This window comes from Cyphomyrmex costatus, unplaced genomic scaffold (genome assembly GCF_001594065.2).
Source record: "Cyphomyrmex costatus isolate MS0001 unplaced genomic scaffold, Ccosl1.0 scaffold815, whole genome shotgun sequence".
In the NCBI taxonomy this organism is placed as follows: Eukaryota; Metazoa; Arthropoda; class Insecta; order Hymenoptera; family Formicidae; genus Cyphomyrmex; species Cyphomyrmex costatus.
This window is the reverse complement of record NW_017280392.1, coordinates 519,630-540,621: the sequence shown is the minus strand read 5'-3', so window position 1 is coordinate 540,621 and position 20,992 is coordinate 519,630. Positions and strand designations below refer to the sequence as shown.

Genomic DNA, 20,992 nt, shown 5'->3' with positions numbered 1-20,992 from the left:
GTATGAAAGATAAAAATAAAAAGATCAAATTTACAACTGTGTGTACTGATAAGAATCATAACATAGAACATCATTGATATAAACATTTCGGGTGAAGTTTAAGTATTATGAAAAAAATAACAATAGAAATGCAAGATAATGTACTAATGATAAATGCGATTCACACATAGCATTATGTGAATCTTGAATTTTTCTTCGTGTTTACTAAAATTTGAAATCTATACTTCAAAGTATTTTTTAAATCATTGGCTTAAGGATTGCAAAATCAATATTGTTTGAGAAAATGTGTCTTATATGATTTTTTATATACTTTGATTACTCAGAAAAATGGAAATACATTTGTAATTCTCCTCATCGAGCCCATGTGTTATGTGTACGCTGAGATGAGAAAAGAACACTGATTCAGAGAGTGAAAAAATCGAAATAAATCGAAAATTAGCGAAACCTCATTTACATAGTTCTCAGATTTGTATCTTAACATAATAAAACTGTTTGTTCTTAAGTTATTTAACATTAATGTACAAATGTCATTTGTGGTTTTTATATTCCAAAATGTATGTAATGTTGATACATGAAAACATTTGTTTTTATTAAAACGCCCTACTTACTCGTAAAAGAAATTCATTATTATTATGTGATAGTATTATAGATTTTTAGAAAAATATATGATCTGAGTACAATGTATGTGCGAAAAATTAATTTAAGAACTTTGAAAAAAAAAATTAGCACTAACTACAGTAACTATTTTTTTATTAAGTTTTTGTAACAGGTAGCATAAGATCAAAGTGTATATTATTATATAATGAGATTTTCTGATAGATTTATTCCATTTACGTGTGCACGGCTGTATATATGAAAGAAAGTGAAAGTTCCACAAGAGATACGAATCAAGACCTTTCATTCTCTCAATATAGATATGTATTATAATAATGAGACAATAAAATTAGCAGAGCAGAAAACAAAAAACATGGTCTCATAACCCTAGCGTGCCTTATGTTGAAATTTCCGATTTAGCTGTGTCATGTAATAAACAGAAAAGTCACGTTCAGTAACATGATAAATAGAAGTGAAAGTACGCTTCTTCGATGAGTAGTTCTGCAACTTTCTCTATGATATATCGCTAGCAGCATACATAATTCAGACTAAGAGATCCTTATGAGAATACATGATTAATTTCACAATCTGCAAACTGCGTATTTTGAGGAATGCCTATTTCAATGGTAAATAGCCTGTGAAACTATCGAAAGATTAATGAAATTGTGAAAGACAAGTACAAAGTATTTTGTTATAAAGTATATTGTAATATTTATATTTTTTTACATACACACAATATCGATAATAATCTATTTGTAAATGAATATACAAATATACAAAAATGTAATCGAGATGGCAGAAAATGATACATATAAAAATATTTCTCATACAATGTATTTACGAAAAGTGGAACTTCTTTCTACAAGACGTAAAAAGATTTTTGTGATACAAAAGCAAGATACAAAAAGAATACTATTATTTATAAATATTTTTCTAAAAAGGCACTTAGAATATGATTATTTTTGACAACGATGACGATAACGACGATTATGCGACAGGAAAGAATTTAATTTCGACCTATTTGATCGATTTGGGTTTGAAGATTGTTTACCACCTCAGGTGGTACGTGTTCACCCAAGATCTCGAAGAGATTGATCCTTTGGTCTCCGGGAATTGATTCGTAAGCGGCCAATTCGATGCCCTCTTGAACCTTTTGTATAGTCGCATCCTTCGGGATAAGATAAGTATTCTGAGCTTGCCGTATCGCCTCATTACTGAAGATTTGCCCATCTTTCTGCGGATACGCGACAATCACGCTCGCCAGAAGTAATGTGGCCAGGATTACAGTGTGAAATTTCATCTGGAAACAAATTAGAGACAAGATTATTGAAATTTACGTAATCAATGCGCGCGCGCGATTCGAGAGTAAAATTCAAAGCTTCGAAAATATGTGTAGATGTTTACAAAAGGTGAAGACTTTAAATAGAATACATAGATGTTACGAGAAATTTTATTAATTCCGGCAGAATGCATAATAGCCGGCCAATATACATAATGCCTGCTTTAATGAAGTAAGCATTATTATCTATATTGACTAGCCGTTATATATATCTAAATCCTGAATTAATTATATTATCTTACAGTTTCGCAACTCTATACATAATTCATTAGTTTCGCATCACGCTAAGAAACAAAAATTATGAAGCAATTTAAATATTACGTCAACATAAAATAGTCATCGTGTAAAATGCAGAGGAATGAAATGCCAGTTATTGGCGAGAGTTTCGTGTGCGATGGTGTATGTCCGAAGAGCGTTGGTCCGATCTCTCCTTAATGGTCGAGGTCGTGAAATTGGAGCAACATTATGGAGAAGTTTTTATTGCGTAAAATAAAAACTTGTACTTCGATATAACGACGAATATCGTGTGTGTGTGACGGAAATATTATTTTTAGAAATATAGAAATTTTCGTACGTGTGTGTAGCGTATATTGCATGATATTAATATATTTTGTGAAATTAAATTTCTAATTAATAATTTGGACACACTGTGAATATCATGTAAATATTATACGCCACATTAAAATTTCCTACGCTTATCTTCCTTTTCCTCTTTAACACACGTGTATAGTGTATTTAGCACTTCAAACACAAAAAATTTAAAGACAATTGAAACAAATTTTAATTGGGTAGTAAAATACAGAGTAATGAAATACACATAGTACACAAATTCGATTAAAAATAAAATTCACTTTTTTTCCTGTAAAAGTAAATTCTTTACTACTATATTGTGATACTCACGTTGAAAATACGTTTCACAATCGGCTACTCCGAAATGAAACTAAGCGCGCTGCAACGCAGGTTGCTTTTATATCGCAGATACGTGGAGGCAGAAGAGCGGTGAGAATACCACTCCCATCCTTCTCGAGGAAGTCTTACCATACAGTGTGCTTCAAACTGTATGAATACTCGTTACATATTGTGTATATTTCATGAATGAAAGTCTTCAAAATTATAAAAATTACGAAGGAATACATATAAATAAAAGAAAAATAAAATAAAATAAAAGGAAAACAAAAATAGCATAAATATATTAATATATTCATATTCATAGATATTTTTACGTATATTTTCATGCGGTCATGTCAGATAATATAGGAGTATTTTTATGTTATGTGCTAAATATTTTGAAAATATCTTCATGACATAGTTTTGTAAAAATATATTAACAAAGTATATATACATTTAAAATAATTTTTTATTAATGTTGTATGTTACAACGAAAGATATGTATGTACAAAATCATAACGATCGATGCAAATTTTTCGAGCCATTTCACTTGATACATTCTCGAATAACGTCGATCGTACGACTTGCTGTGTATATCGGTGCCCTATTGACCAATATACGACACAGGTAAGATTTGCTGACTTGTATTGGCTGAAGAGTTTCACTTTTATATGTTAAATGTGTGTGTATTTTGTGCGTGTATATATAATATATATATATATATATTGTATGTATGTATATATACAGGGTGTCTCATCACTGACAAAAAATATTTTAAAGATAAATTCTTTGTAATATTTTGAGACGAAAAGTTTAATACCAAAATGTCGAAACTATCATATAAGCCTTTTCGTATTAGACTTATATCGTTTTAAACTTCGTCCAAGCTGTCGTGAGTAGCAGCATCAGGAAAATTTGTCGCGAGAGTGTCGTTAAATAAGCGTCTACAACAATCACAAAAATTGTTTGCACACAATTTGATAACAAATTCTACTGTCGAACTTGCTGTGCTGTGATTGAATGAGCTCATACGACGCGCTTATAAGGATTAGTTGTAATAAATTGATCTTTTTACTTTTATATCAAAAATGATATTCGCATACTTCGATCCTATTTCTAATTGTTGCTCTTTTATTAACCTTGGTCTTAATGGATTTTAAAGCCATGATGGATTAAAAGCAAAAACGGAAAAATTCATAAAAATTCGTGAGCGATAAAATGAAATAAAATTTACTGAGTTTCTATCGTTTGTAAAATATTTGCATTCAGCAGTAATTTTCCTACAGGTTTATCGCAAATTTTTCCTTCCTTAAAAACAAATCGTCCCCTAAGGACAGTTGCGATTATTTTTCCAAATAGAACCTTTCCTTGATATGGTGTTAACTGTAAAAATAAACATTTTTGAAGACTTGGTAAGTTCTTTTATCAGAATTATTGTTTCCTATGTTAATTGGTATAATTTATGTATTTACTTACTTTGTTCTTGTAATAAATATCATCTGACTCGATCTGCAAAAATATAATAATTTTCTAATATACTACCCATGCAGTGCTCTGTATTTTTTTTAAATTCAAAGAACGTACAATAGAACTGACCTTAATAGATTTCTCTGGATCCCAAATAACGAAATCCGCGTCCTTTCCAATCGATAAATCACCTTTGCGATCTTCGAGACCGCATAGCTTTGCGGGCTGAGTGCTTAATAACTTCGAGACATCGGAAAGTGATGTGCCTCTCGTTCTCGCGGATGTCCATATCAACGGTAATCCTATTTGTATTTTTGAAGACATTTATTTTTCTTTCTCTCTCCCTCTTTCTCTTCTATAATATTTTTATTTTATACTTTTTACTTTCTGATAAATTTTATACATATAAATGTATACCGAATTGCAATGAAGAGATTCCACCCCAAGCAGTCAAAAAATTTCCGGAAGTTTTCAATTCTGGTACACAGGGAGAGTGATCCGAAACAATCATATCTATCGTTTCATTTTTAACACCATGCCACAATTGTTCCTATAAACATTTGTATAAAATTGAAAACTGATTTATTACGAATAAATATTTATCGAATAAGTTCGAATTTGATATTAATTAGAGGAAATCACACTTGAAAACTTAAAAATTTATTCGATTAAAATATTTTTGTTATATCGAGATATATATACGTAATAAAATTTTTCAAATAGATACTATTTTAAAACATCTGATGTCGAAGATCTCGTATGATTGTAACTGAAATTGGTAAACAAGAAAAATGGATAAATATTTGTAAGTAAAAAAATTTGTTTACTCGATTAGTATTTTTCCTGATTGGCGGGCAACACTTAAATTCAGTAGAGCCTGCTGGAATCTCTTCCGCAGCTAATACCAAATAGTGATAGCATGTTTCCACGGTTAAAGGTGCACCACGAGTTTTGGCATCCTTTATCAATGCCAAACATTCCGCACTTGACAAATGCACTATGTGGCATCGAAAGCTTGAGAATTTTATTTGAACATTATTTTTATACAGAACATGTATCAAAACAAAATCTCTCTTTCTCTTTGACTTACTTATATTTTATGCACCAATCACAAATTAATTTTACGGCATCAAATTCCATGAGATCAGGTCGAGTACGCAAGAAAGTATCATACAATCCTGGATTCTCTAAAAATACACAATACAAACAAAATTGATTTCGCAAAAACAAAAATTACTCGTAATACGTACCTTTTAATAAATTAATTTTTTCATCTCGCTCGATTTCTGCGTGAAACTGCAAACACATTTGCGATTAATCGCGAATAGATTTATAATAATGAAAATATAAGCGCAATGCGTGATGCAATATATAGATACCGCTAGTACAGTTTTTGTAGACATTAATTCCAAAATAGTTTTGTTCACATCGTCTACAGAGACATGTGGAAATTCATCGACTCCGCTCGGGCACAAGAAACACTTAAAACCGACTATACCTGCATCTATTAACGATCGCAACTCGTGCTAAAAATTGCAAAAAAAAAAGAGGGAGATCAATCATGATGCAAACACACGATGTCTGTTCTTATTCTCACTATTATTATTCGCATAGCATTTACTGTGCCATGTAATACCATCTTTATACATACATATAAGTGTCATGTTGAAAAAAATATGCTATCTGGTATACAAAAATGGGAAGAATGGGAGAAATGATAGTTTAGTTAGAAAGTAAATACGCTGCTGCGGTACAAAAATAGCTGGTTCATACTGATGATTCTTGACATCTCATAATTTTATAAAGAGTTTTTAAAAAGTTTAAGACATTTCTTCAGAAATTTTATAAATATAAAAAAATTCTTAAAAATATTATGAAATATGAGAATTTTTTCACCAGAAATATTATATGGAAGACAATTTATGTGTGTGTGTATGTACAATTGTGCATTTAATTTAAAGTACTATGGACGGGTATATCTTACTTCACACATTCTTATCACTCAAAGATTAATTTTGATTGAGGACTCCTTAGATTTCGTTTAAACACAAACAACACTTTAAAATCGATTACATATACATTTATTCATTATAGCACATTTCATGCTAATAACGTAGATGTAATTGGAATATGGGATATCAAAATGGATTATCATTTACCTTATATTCCTTTATCTTCTCTCTTCAACTCTCCAATCAATCTCTTATAAAACTGAGGTATACATGAGACGAGAATAAAGGTTGAAATCGAACCAAAAACCGTCAACTATGAATCAATCACTCTCACATGTCATTCTATAATTTTATACCAGTATTTGCGACGGTAACAATTGATCAATAAGCAACAAGACAGAGCACCAAATGTTCGTTCTCATTCTCATGAATACTTGCGTGGCATTGTTAGAGCGTAACGCAATGTTATTATTTTGTATATGTATAAAGTGTTCAACCAAAAAAGGTATGTCTCAAGTTTTTGTGAAACATATCAAAGTAGGGAATGGAAGAATGGCAGTTCAGTTTTAAGATAGGTAGTTATTATTACTACGTACTTCTATATTAGTATTACTATGGTAGCTCGTATGCTAACGATTTTTGACAACCTACAATTTTACTGCTGGAAACTTGGTCGTGAAAAAAAGCGGTAGTGCCTACCATGCGTGTCATTCGTATCGTAGCACTCAAATAGCAACATCATGCTAGTGCACGTTCCACGAGAGTATAATGTCAATAAAATATTATTATCACACTTGGGTCTCTGGCCACTACAAAATAAATTTATACGAAAAGTGTTACCACTAATATATCTTGTAATTCACATTGGTTGGCTTCCTTTGGAGGTAATAATGTGTCAATATATTTTTGTTTACAACGTTTGAATTCGCCCAATGAATGGGGAAGAATAGCTCATATATATGTATAATTATATATAAATGTATGTAAGGTATCATATATAAATCTATATAAATTTGCCCATATAGATATATAATTAGATATAAACATATAATCTTATATAGAGAGACATTTATATGTATACAACAATATATAACATCATATAGAACTTATATATAATCATATAGGATTATATATGAATCATCATATAGAATTATATGATATATAAATTTGTATATAATCGTCCGGGTAAAAATTGTTCATATATAACCATATATAAGTATGTATGTACAATTATACAAAAATATATAATTATATGTATAAAAAATTACATAAAAATATATTAAATGTACGATAAAATAATATATTATAACGATTATACATTATTTTTATATATTTTTATATTTATACATAATTGTATATAAATATATACAAAGTAATATGTAGTTATAAATATGTATGATCACATATAAGATTGTTGTGTAATTATATATATAAAATTTTATACAATTATACAATGTCTTAATTTTGCAACATAAAATATAACAAAAAAGTTCTCGAAAAATTAAGTAAAAATGTTATTTAAAAATTTTTCATTTTAAGCAGTCATTTTTTTAAATAATAATGATTTAAATATAATAAGTCATAGTCTACGTTTAGATGGTCATATACCCATGAATTGTGCGAGCATATGGTACTTGGTAATAATAGTAAGAGCCGCGCTGATGTATCATAAACGCAATTCACTTTACTGACTAAATTAATACTCACAGATGTCTATCTAAATATAATCTATACTTGGTGATTAAAACTTAAATATATTTGTTGAACAAAATAAAAATTTATAAATACTTTTATTTAATTTTTCGAGAGCTTCCTTGCTATAGTAATTTAAGTTGCAAATTTTGTGACACCCCGTAAATATTCATATATTATTATATAGGAGTCATTTTTATAGCGTGCAAATAAGGCATAAAGCATGATGTCGTTCTAAATGTACTTTTATCGCTATTATTTCTGAAAGGGCGAACTTTCGAAAACGTCCAGTGCTCAATTATCAAGATTTTTTGCAGAAATACTTTAAATGATGTCAAATGAATTACCGATAAAGAAGTTCAAATGATATTAACAAAAATGTTTGAATGATATTATAGAAGTTCAGAGGCGTGTGACTTCCACGTAAAGTGAAGTCACTTTTATTTGACCCTCTCCCCGGCGAATTTCTACACGTAATGACTTATTCTAAAGAAGTTTAATGTCAAATATATTTGAATAAAGTATATAACTTTATTCAAACGTTTTTGATATTAAACTTCTTTATCGGTGAAAATCCATTTAAGGGCATTTATTTGACATCATTTAGAGTATTTCTGTCAAAGTTCATGAAAATCGAACATTGGACGTTTTCGGAAGTTTATCCCTCTGAAAGTATATAGTATGCGTAATGTAAACTGTATAACATGTTAGCATGCTAACATCATTGTAAACGTGTTCTAATTAGGGTCATAAAACAAATATAATATTAATAACTTAGAATAATTAATATTACGCTTAGATATTAACGCTACATAATTATTGGGAAAACATGCGAGTAGTTTTCCTAAATTTTCACTACCTAGTTTGTTCAATCACAATCATCTTTAAGTTATCAAATGAGTTTTTGAATCATGACAAGGTACGTGTACAGAAAACATCACTGGCTTCCTCACTAATGACTTCTTAATTATTGTACTTTAATAAAATTATTTATTGTGCTTAGGTACGATATTTATACAAAGCTATGGAAAATCACTGGAATGTATTTACAAGTGAATTTGAAATGCATATTCTTAAGGACTATTCTATTTTATCTCAAAAAGTCATAAAAATTTATGCAAGTGAGTGTCTACATATAAGTACATAAATTAATTAATATTATAATATATATTAAAAAACATAGATCTGATAAGTAACTTCATAAAAGATTTCTATTGTCGATTGAATCAACACGTTCATAGAATTTTTGTAAAGAAAACAAATAATTGTAATCTTTTTAACATATTTACATATATTTATAAATTTTAAATAATACATATATGCGAATTTAAATGGTAATATAGTATAATATATAATTATATGTAGAAGTTATACATATATAATTATGTATAGACAATTTTCTTTCAAAAAGTTATATATATATTTATATATAATTATAAAATTAAAAAAAATTTTTTATTTTGTATTTTAAATTACAAATGCGTGGACAATTGATAAACTAAGAAAGAAAGTCCTTTAAAGATTTATTCGTTCTTGCTTTATTTCGTAAAAAATTGCAAAAAAAATTAAAATTGATACTCCACCGGTATAGTTTCATCAATTAAGTGATATGATATTTTGTATGCGTTCCCCTGTTTTAATAAATATATATTTATATCTATAATTTCGTGCATAAATATTGTATATTGCATTACAATTTATCAACATAAAAAAATATATTTTTTATGAAAATGCAGTTACATTGTACTGTATGGTAACATTATATATAATATTGCCATTTAAACCGATTATACTTGATGTTATATCTCCTCTTAATGAGTCACGACCACGACGTTATGTGATAAATCAGGAATGTATAACATATAAGGACAAGTATTTTGTACCGCTACTTTGCTATTATGTAACTGCACTTGTGACGGCTGTAACTATTTTTATTGGTATCGAGACTATATATGTTACTCGTATCATTCATGCTTGTAGTTTATTTTCGATTATTAGGTACGTACATAAATAACTTTTACTTTAAATCCGTTTGGAGACAGCAAATATTATTGAAATTAATTTCATTAAAATTTTCATTTTACAGCCAACAATTTAAAAGAATAACATCACAAGTAAATATCTATATACAAGCTAACAAACGTAAATGCTACATGAATGCATTGATCAATTCGGCAAGCGAGCCATTGTTACACGATGAATACATTATATGTTTAAAGAAATATCAACTTGCTGTAAAGTAAAGAATTAAAAAAAATGATTTTGTCATAGTGTGTAATAAATATTGTAGTACACACGCGCACACATACACATGTATGCACGCACGCACGCACGCACGTATGTATATATGGAATTTTGTAAATATATTAATATGTATATTATTCTACAGATTTACCAATGCACTGAATTCGATGTATCAAATAGTAACATTAATATCATTATTTTCTGCTGGTTCAACTATAAGTCTGGATGCAATTCAAGTAAACATTACAGTTATTATAAACCTTTTATTTCATATAAAGAGGAAAAATAACACTACCTATTAATGTGAATATTAAAACATAAATATTAAAAGGTAAACAAAGCAATATAATTTAATATATTTTATATATTATAGATTGTATACGAATTGGATCAATTTGACCAGCTATTAATATATATTACAATAATCACAGGCTCAACAATACAGCTGATGATCCTATGTTACCCCGGTCAAAAATTACTAGATGCGAGTCAAAATGTGTTCTATCAAGTGTAAGAATTTTACTCTTTTGCTTGCGTTTGTGATATTTATCATTAATGGTATAATAGCAATTCCAGATGCAAAATGTTTATTGTTATATCTTCTTATACATATTTTGGAAAATGAGATTTACTATTTAAAAAGATTTTGAATGTATTTATTTATATATATATATAAATATTCAAAATTAATACAAAGATTGTCTTGTTTTATAGCAGGTTAAGTTTTTGCTCCTCTGTATTATGAATAATCTATACGTAAATGAATTAATATATGTAACGTATATCATTAGAATATATATGTATATATACTTATTTAACCATTAGTCTAATCGATGTAGAATAAATGTTGATGAATAGTTGATATCGAATAATGGTTAATATTTTTGTCATATTTGATCTCATCATAATTGTTGCTTGTTAATTCGGCAGTTGCAAATACTTTTATAAAGCAATACTAACTAAAAATTGAGAAATGTTTAAATAAGCAAATAAGGTATATTCAATCAAGGCTGTATGTACATTTGGTCTATAGATTAGTTAAAAGACAAAAAAATGTAAGACAAATAAGCACAATTCCGATCAGATAGAAGACTAAACATTTAACAATACATATATGACATCGTATCGTTGTTTCGAATAATCATTTCTCTAACTAGGTATACAATTATACTATAGTATATAGTTTATGTAAATACATATTTTATGCAAAAGACCTTATTATCTTGAAAAATCAATTTGTAACAGACACACGTATGTATGCACCTTTTTTTATGTACTTCTATCTATAAGAGAAAGATGTATAAAAAATATTTACAGATACGATATGGAATGGTATACATTCTCACCGAAATTAAAATCACTGATAATTATAACTCTTCACAAAAGTTTAGTGCCTTGTGGTTTAACAGCTGGTAGCTTATGTTCAATATCAATGGGGACTTTTGCTACAGTAAGTACAACAGTCTAAAATTTTATGTACGATGTACAAAACACCATTCGTCTATACATTTGAATCTTATTTAAGGTATTACGAGCAGGTATATCCTACTTCACAACATTTTTATCACTCAAAGATTAATCAGTTCCGTACATCTTATGGAGATTTCTTAATATTACTAAAATTTTTGCATACACATAAACCTTTATGAAATAGCATTTAAATAATCTTTAGACAATAGCTTTATTGAAGGACTATTTAAGTTCCGTTTAAATAAAAGGCACATTTAAAAATTCATACTTGTAACGATCAATTACTGCTATGAATTATTAGCTTAGAAAAAAGCATCAATCAATAAAATGATAACACAGAAGGCAGAATGTGACTCTGACTCTCATGGTTTACATGCGCCTCTACTGCGTCACGCGATATAATTATATTAGTATATGATATATTAGTATATGATATGTTGCAAAGAATATGCGACAAATGCTACTTGGAATATAAGAAGGAAAAAAATGTCAATTGACATTATTGTAATGTTATGGTGCAAACAGCTATTTCGTACATCCAATTCCTGACATTCTGTAATTTTTGACAGCTTGGATTTAACGTACAATTAATAGCACATACAGTAAGCGTCATTCATATCACAGCTATTAAACAAGAAACAAAATATTATTTATATTGTGTGTGTGTGATGCATGTTCTATACAGAATACAATGTTAATAAATATTTCTGTCACGTTTATTATAAGTTTTTGATAAAAACAAAAATGAAAAACAAAACTTTGTGCCTTATATTTGAAATAATTATTCATTCTCTCCTATAAAAATAATGTATAAAAATCAATATTTAGACAATTAGATTTTTTTAACGTATAACTCAATCTGTCTCTCTTTTGGATGAACGCTGTTTGATATGTAGATACTAATATCAAATTATAAGTATAATTATTTGAATTTTGCTAGATTACAAATTCAATATAAGTTCTTGATAAAAAAGTTGTGTGTGTGTGTGTGTGTGTGTGTGTGTGTGTGTGTGTGTGTGTGTGTGAAAGGATGGTGTATATGCCGCACCTTAATAAATTTAATTTGTGAAGAATTATTTACTATATTTAAAGTAAATAAATTATACTAATCAAAACAGTTTAGTGTTTAACAATCTGTTTATCAATCGTGTACGTTTATACATAACGAACATAACGTTACATATAAACAATACATTCTAGTAAACTTGCACAAGTGATTTGCGCTATACAACGCTTATTACTCTCATCAGCACTATTGCTGGATGTTATTATTTATATTACATTTCAAGAGTCAAAAATGATTTCAACTTATAATATATTTATGTTTATAAATAATTATATATGGGCTATTTTTTTCATGGGCTAATAATAGATAAAATGTACTGTCATTCTATAAATATATATTTTTATACCTAAAACATAATTAATAACTTTAACTAATTAATATTACGCTTAGATATTAGCGTTATACAATAATTGGAAAAATAGGCAAATCGTTTTTGAAAGTTTTTATCATGCTGTGTGTATAGTTACATTCATCGCTAAATTATCGAACGAGATTTGTAACTATAATAAGGTATGTAGAAAATTTCACTAATTTATTTATTAATAATTATTTTTAATTATTATTTTAATGCAAATATTTATTATGCTTAGACATGGTACTTATATGAAGCCATCGAAAACCATTGGAATACTTTTACATGTGAGTTTGAGTTGAGTACTCTTAAGAACTATTCTGTTCTATCGCAAAAATTTGCAATACTTTATTCGAGTAAGTATTTGAACAAAAAATACATAAATTGCAATAGAGTTGCTGTCTCAAATGCTCCGAAACATTTTTTGATTGACCAATTAATAAAATTCTTTCTTTCAATTGGTAGTATTTATAGTGGCAACTCGCCCACACCCATAGAAGTACTGTACGTTAAAAGACATAAATATAAATTTAATATTGTAATAAAAACTTCTTTTTTAAATTTAAAAAAAGAATTTCTTTTCTTAGCACAATGAAATATTCATACAATTCTTGCAAAACAACATATTTTAATCTTTTTAACATATTTTTATATATGTTTACAAATGACTATATTATAATTTTGAATACATTGTGTAAATAAATAATAAATTTATAAATATGTAATATATGAATAACGCGTTTTTACTAAAACTACAGTTACAATATACTTCATGACAATTATATTTATTATGACTCCATTTAAACCGATATTACTCGATATTATATGGTCTCTTAACGAATCACGAACTTTTGCAATTGATATTGCATGGCCATTAGACATGGACAAGTATTTCATACCAATTTTTTGCTTCATCATGATTGGAATGTCGACAGCTATGATGATTTCGGTTAGTGTCGAAACTATATATGTTACTCGTACCATTCATGCTTGTAGTTTATTCTCGATCATTAGGTGAGTATGTATGTATGTAACTTTTCTTTTATTGAGAGTCACGAAAAATAAAGATTAAATTAATTTTTCTTATTTCGCAGTCAACAATTCGGGAAAATTTTAAAAATGGATGTCAACATAGAAGTTAGTGAACATATTGGACATGGATTTGACATGAACAGCTTGAGCGCATTTTATAAGTTGACAAACGAGCAAGTAATATACGAGAAATATGTTATATGTTTGAAGAAATATCAACTTATTTTAGAGTAAAGTATTAAAATATTAATCTTTTGTAACAGTCTGCAAAATATATTTGTAATGTAAATATTTTATATTTTTGTGATATATTAATTTATCATTATATATACATATATATATATATATATATATTCTACAGGTTTGTCGATGTACTAAATTCAATGTATCGAATATTGACATTAATGTTATTGTTATATGCTGTTGTAACTATCAGTCTGGTTGGAATTAAAGTAAGTATTACAAACTGTTTATATAACTTTTATTTTTTATATAGAGAAACAATATAGAAGAAAAATATAATTATTATTACTATGTTAATAAACAAAGTATTAACAAATATTAAGAATTTAACAAATTTATAATATATTACGTTTTATATTATATATTGTAGATCCTAGACATATTTGATCAATTTGAGGAGCTATTAAAGTATATCTTAGCAATTATTGCCTCATTAATGCAGCTCGCGATTGTATGTTATCCTAATCAAAAGATGTTGGATGAAAGTCAAAATGTATTCTACCAAATGTAAGAATCTTTTTATTTCGCTTGTGCCGTAATAATTAAGAAATCGAAAAGTATTTTATATTTTAAATAAAACAGTTGAAAGTATTTTGTAATTCATATATTAATAGATTGCTCATATTTTTATTTTAATAATGTATCTTCCCCAGCTTTCTATATGTTTTTATGCATGTTTTAATTTAAATAATGTATGATTTTTTCCTGTTTAAAAAGTTCTAAATAATTACCGTTGTTTTTATAAATCTATTGCATTTTTGAAAATAAAGTTTCGTTTTTCCTTATGGTAAAAATCTTAAATTTTTACTTTTTTATATTATGCATAAATTAGTTATAAACATATTAAAATATGTATATGTAGAGGAATAACAATTAAATATTATACAGTCTATGAACATAAAATATATACCGGATGTCTTAGATCATCCGTATACCCTTTTTTTTCGGAAATAAGTATTTTTTGAAAAATACATTTCATATAAAAGTTGTATGGTTTTAAGGTGTATGTAAGATGGCGTCATTTGTTTGATTTTGAATATCGGTTTGAAAGCCAAAGGACAAATTGATTTTTTCAAACAGTACACCTCATTTTTTATTGCATACTCTTGTAGCTTTTGAGAGCTTTCCAAAACACTATAATAAAATATTTTTTCATTAAGAATTTTTGAGTTATAGGAATTGAATATTTTGATCAAGTACAAAATATCTCATAAAACTCAGTTTTCGATTTTTTATGCAAAGAATAATGAAACTAATTGATTGATGTTATATTATAAAATCACGCAATTATTTTTTTTTAATTTTTTGTAACTACTTATTACAAATTTATTATTTTTTGTTTACTATTCGGAGTGTTAGATTAAAATGAGGGGTAAGAAGACTCATGTTAATCTAACACCTTGAAAATTGAAAGACAAAAAATAATGAATTTATAATAAGTTACACAATTTTTTTGTTGAGATATAATTATTGATGAAAATTTTATGTGAACGAATGCTTTCATTATCACAGATACGATGTGGAATGGTATACATTCTCACCGAGATTAAAAAAGCTGTTGATTATAACTCTTCAGAGGAGTTTTGTACCTTGCGGTTTAACAGTTGCTGGTAACTTATGTTCATTATCAATGGCGACTTTTGCTGCAGTAAGTACAAAAGTTTTGAACTTTTCTTATCAAGATAACAATTACGTATATGTATTATGTATTTGATTTAAGGTTATACGAATGGGCATGTCTTTCTTCACAACATTCTTATCACTCAAAAATTAGTTAATTCTGTATATTTTATAGAACTTTCTTAGTCCTAATAAAATCTATGCACAATTTTTAGCGATCATGTTACTTCAAGATTGCTTAGATTCTATTTAGCAAAAAGCAACCTAATATATAGTAAACAAAAAGAATACATATATACGTATGCACTGATAGTAAAGCTGCTGTAGAAGCTCTCACTACGACCACTACGAGCTCAATCGTAGTCTGGGACTGTATACTGGCAGTGAACAGACTGGGGAATTTTGTAAGGTCACCCTAATACATGGTTCACCCAGATACCAGGATATGCCTGGCAATGAAGTCATGGATGATCTGATGCAACTATAGAGACTCAAAGGGACCCGGTCGCCCAGTCGGTCGATGTACAATTTGTCGTAGGAAAAATACTTATTCGCAATAATTTGGAACGGGGGCATCTAAGCTCTTGGATATAGGTATAGTCGAGACCTGTCGCGGTCTGACGATCTCAGGCTACTTTTTTCGGAGACTTGACGGCCGCGGCGCCGGGGTACTTTTTCAGAAGCCTGGCGGTGCGACGAAAGTACTTTCTATAATTACGAATATTTAAAACTAATTTTTTATGTTTATACAAAAGCAAAAGAAGAAAAAGAAGCATTTAAATAGTAGATGCAAATGAGTGATAGATAAATGAGTATTTTGTTACACTACTGCTGTAATTATGGTGAGTAATCATTAAAAGTACTGATATAATATATATATCTATATAATACATATAATACAATAAAAAAAATTACTATTGGACTTAATTCACTCATTGAGATTTTTATATTTTTCGTTGCATTAAATAATTACAGTATTTTTCTTACAATACCATTGATTGGTATAACTTTAAGAGTCTGATTGAAATTCGAATGAGTTATTTTTCAAAAATAAATAGTTTCATCAAATACCAGTTGACAGTAACATAATTATTAGTTGTGTAGTGTTTGCTGGAATATATATGATAGTATTATTTTTATAAAAAAATTTCTGATGAAACAAATATTATGTGAATTTTGTGTAGAATATAATATTACAAATAAAAAATGATATTTTAATAAAAAATTGTATTATATTATTAAGTCAATTTTTTAAGAATATTTTTAATGTATTATAGACCTGCATTAGATCACTTGACAAAATCAGATTTACGTTTATATTATGGATGTTTATTGCAACTGATGATCCTGTGTTCATTCTCATAAAAAATTAATAGACGAAAATCAGAATGCATTTCAACATCAAGCGTATATAATAATAATTCTATATTTTTAAATATATTTACATACGCATTCATAAATTCGTGCTTCAATATAACTAATAAATTAAGGATTTCTATAAATTGGGCTTTAATTGTGCATATGTTAATATTCTTCTGTTTCCCTCCCTATAAGTAAAAAAAATTTTGAAGTAAAATTCTTTTCAAATATTTTGCAGAATACTCAGATCAATAAAGTCTTTTTGTTACTTATTGTAAATTATTTCCGTTATCAATATTGATTTATGTCACGATAAATAAGTACGAGATTTCGTTAATTATTATATATACAGTTTATGAAAAATAATTTGTTCGTTGTGTTGGATTTAAAGTTGTATGAACAGGTATGTCTTATTTTATGACATTTATGTCGTTTAAAGATAAATTATTCGAATTTTCAGTCGAAGATAACTTTAGGTCAATTTTAGAAGCGTTATTCTTTGAAGATAATTTTATACATATTCATATGTATTTCGCATAAATATATTTATCTAAAAATTTACGAGACGTACCTGATTTCCTGGTATCACACCACCCCAAAATGCAACATCGACAAATGTTTTCGAATACGCTTCTCTTGCTTTAACTTTGAGATTATCCAAAGTTGTAGTAGGTGGAATAGAATTTCTATAACACGAGATAGATATGGTATATGAGATAGCTATAGAAAATATTTTCATCGTTCAGACAATCATTATAAGAGAATATAAATTGTTACAAAGGCATATCCGCAATTGTAGTAACACCGCCAGCGGCGGCCGCTCGTGTAGCGGTTTGAAATCCTTCCCATTCAGTTCTTCCAGGCTCATTTACGTGCACGTGAGAATCTACTATTCCAGACATTAGCACTAATGAGCCGCAATCATTAAACACAATGCCGGGATATTTCTGAAATGCACGTCGATTCGCATTTCGTCCCCTGTCTCAAGTACAATATTTTTTACGAAGCTTACCTGTGATAAATATCGTACAACATCTTCGCTAGTGTCGTACAATATTTCTTGTATTTTTTCATCTATTACGACCAATGTAGCCGGTTGAACGCTATTTAAGAAGACTGTTCTTTGAGATACAAAAGCACAAATTCGGGAATCTTCTTGAAATCGCATGTTTGAACGTGCACTGTCAAATACCATTAAGTAGTAACTGTGAGTGCAATGCGAAATTCGTATCTATAAATACATACTTGTAGTGCAGTGCCGCCGCTACATACAAGGCGCCTTTGCGCAAAGAGAATTTTACCGCTCCTTTAATAATTACATTTATTAATCCTCTCTCTCTTTTAAATAAGATATTTTTTTAACAATAAGAATAGAAAAATCTAATCAAAGAGCTTTAAATAATAAAAATTTACGATTAATAAAGATAATACAGGATATATATAAAGAGTCAAGATGTAGATCTTGATGTGTGCGTAAAGTTTAATTTATTTCGATCGTTGATCATATAAAAAATAATAAATGATGTCGAAATATTTCGGGCTACGCTTGATTGAGCTTTCTTCAGAAATAAAAAAATTCTTACGCGAAAGGAAAAACTACCTCGTCTCGTGAAAAAATCATAGGACGTCGATTCTAGAGTAAGAGATATATTTTTTTAAATAACTATTTAAATATCTTTAGAGAAGATACAATTTTTAATCTTTCTAGGATATTTGTTATATTACTTTTTCTCTAGGACGAAAAAATAATGTAAAAAATGAGAATTTTTATCTTTATATTAAAGTTAATATAGCATTTTTTCATTTTTTTTGTTTTCTCTTTAAGGAAATTATTACATCGGTATCCTGATGCTACAATAGCTTGATATAGTTTATATATACTAAATAAATTTTAATAGTATATTAGGTAAAAAACAACTATACGATTTGATCTGGCTTCAGACTTTGTGATACAGTTTTTCTAAATTGGTGTATATACAGTGCACATTTCGAAAGAAATTAAATCTCATAGAAATGAACACACATAATTGGTATTCGAAATGAAAAATTAATTTTTTAAAACTTAATTTAACGCCCTATTGTTAATGTGCCTTTGTGCAGTGCACAATTTGCACACATGCTTGGGACGGCTCTGACTCTGAACATAATTTAAAATAGAGTACCTTATCACAAAAGTGGCAGAGTACATAGATATGCATAAAATATAATGCCTTATCAGGCAGCAGAGTACATAGAGATCTGTATAAAAATGTAATGTTATTGAAGTGACATTGTATTATAAGCACATAATGAACGTATTATAATATTATATAATAAATAAATATTAATATTGGTAAATATTAATATTGGCAAATATTAATAATAGATCATCATATCTTAAAAAAGGCGTGTAGACGTTTTTTTGAAGCATCTATTCGTTGAGGCAGTTAAAGTAATCCGAAAATGGTGAATTTTGGTAACAAGGAATTTTCGGGGACGCTCTTTTAAAAACATGGTAAAAATTATGATAATTAAAAAAGACTTATCCAATATGGCGGACGGAAAAGATGCGAAAATCTTAAAGGTTTTCTGATTTCGGCGAAATTTGGATTAAGGGGGCTTACGCGGACGCAGATTTCGAATCCGTGATCAAAGTTAGGAAAATCAAAATGGCTGATCCAAAATGGCGGACGGAAAGTGTTGCGAAATACATAAAAATTAAAAAATTTCGGCGAAATTAAGTAAATGGGGGTTACCGCGAACGCTGATTTTGATTCCGTGTTCCAAATTTTTAAATTCAATATGGCAGACGGAAATGTTGCGGAAATCAATAAGATTTTCCGAATATGACGTATTTAATAAAACGCAAAGAAATGTAATTATAATTTAAAGCTTAATCGACTATGCTTTGGTGTAAATTTTGTAAAAGAAAATTATATGGCCGTTCAAAAAAAAAGAATCGCGCGCGTAGCGCTCTGTGAAGTTGGCACCCCTAAATGCGAATATTGGTAATATCATTATTGCATTCGTTTGTCCACTGTTTGTCCACGTTTGTCCACCCGTTATTTTTTTTGGTCCACCCTGCAAAAAAAGGTTATACAAAAAAAAAATTGTAACATCCCCAAGTGATAATTTTTCATAATTATGTACGGGTATCGTTTGTCCACAACGCGCACGTGATTGTCCATCCATTATTTTCATTTGTCCACCCTATTTTTATTATATTTTTCGTAATAATGTAAAATAATCACTTGGAGGTGTTACAATTTTTTTTATGCATAACTTTTTTTTGGAGGGTGGACAAATGAAAATAACGGATGGACAAACGTGGACAAACAGTGGACAAACGAATGCAATAATGATTTTATCAATATTCGCATTTAAGGTGCCAACTTCACAAATCAGCTCTGTAAAGTTGGAATCTGTAAATGCGAATATTGGTAATATCATTATTACATTCGTTTGTCCACTGTTTGTCCACGTTTGTCCATCCGTTATTTTCATTGATCCACCCTCCAAAAAAAAGTTCTGCACAAAAAAAATTGTAACACCCCCAAGTGATTATTTTACACTATTACGAAAAATATAATAAAAATAGGGTGGACAAACGTGGACAAACAGTGGACAAACGAATGCAATAATAATTATATCAAAATTCGCATTTAGGGGTTCCGACATCCTAGAGCTGCTCTGTG

At 28.4% G+C, this 20,992-nt stretch overlaps 1 protein-coding gene across 2 annotated transcripts; it reads right to left on the bottom strand.

The window, feature by feature from the left end:
- Positions 1-1,544: 1,544 nt before the first annotated feature.
- LOC108781461 (allantoinase, mitochondrial) lies at positions 1,545-18,510 on the bottom strand. Of its 2 annotated transcripts, none has more exons than XM_018549422.1 (11): positions 18,331-18,510; positions 18,096-18,265; positions 17,890-18,004; positions 5,668-5,814; positions 5,539-5,584; positions 5,379-5,475; positions 5,116-5,302; positions 4,706-4,838; positions 4,418-4,590; positions 4,298-4,330; positions 1,545-1,894 (listed from the first exon to the last, which is right to left on the bottom strand). In XM_018549422.1, the coding sequence occupies exons 1-11, from the start codon at positions 18,484-18,486 to the stop codon at positions 1,601-1,603; spliced, it is 1,551 nt and encodes a 516-aa protein (XP_018404924.1). In that variant the 5' UTR covers positions 18,487-18,510; the 3' UTR covers positions 1,545-1,600. The 2 variants fall into 2 exon arrangements, with proteins under 2 accessions (XP_018404924.1, XP_018404925.1); XM_018549423.1 differs by lacking the exon at positions 1,545-1,894 and adding an exon at positions 4,032-4,204.
- Between the last annotated feature and the right edge of the window lie 2,482 nt (positions 18,511-20,992).

Coding starts and splice junctions, on each gene's coding strand:
- LOC108781461 (XM_018549422.1), bottom strand. CDS start 18,486: ATGCGATTTCAAGAAGATTCCCGAATTTGTGCTTTTGTATCTCAAAGA. Junction 18,005..18,095: donor ACAATTGCGGATATGCCTTT/GTAACAATTTAT, acceptor CTCGTGTTATAG/AAATTCTATTCCACCTACTA. Junction 5,585..5,667: donor CTACAAAAACTGTACTAGCG/GTATCTATATAT, acceptor ATGTGTTTGCAG/TTTCACGCAGAAATCGAGCG.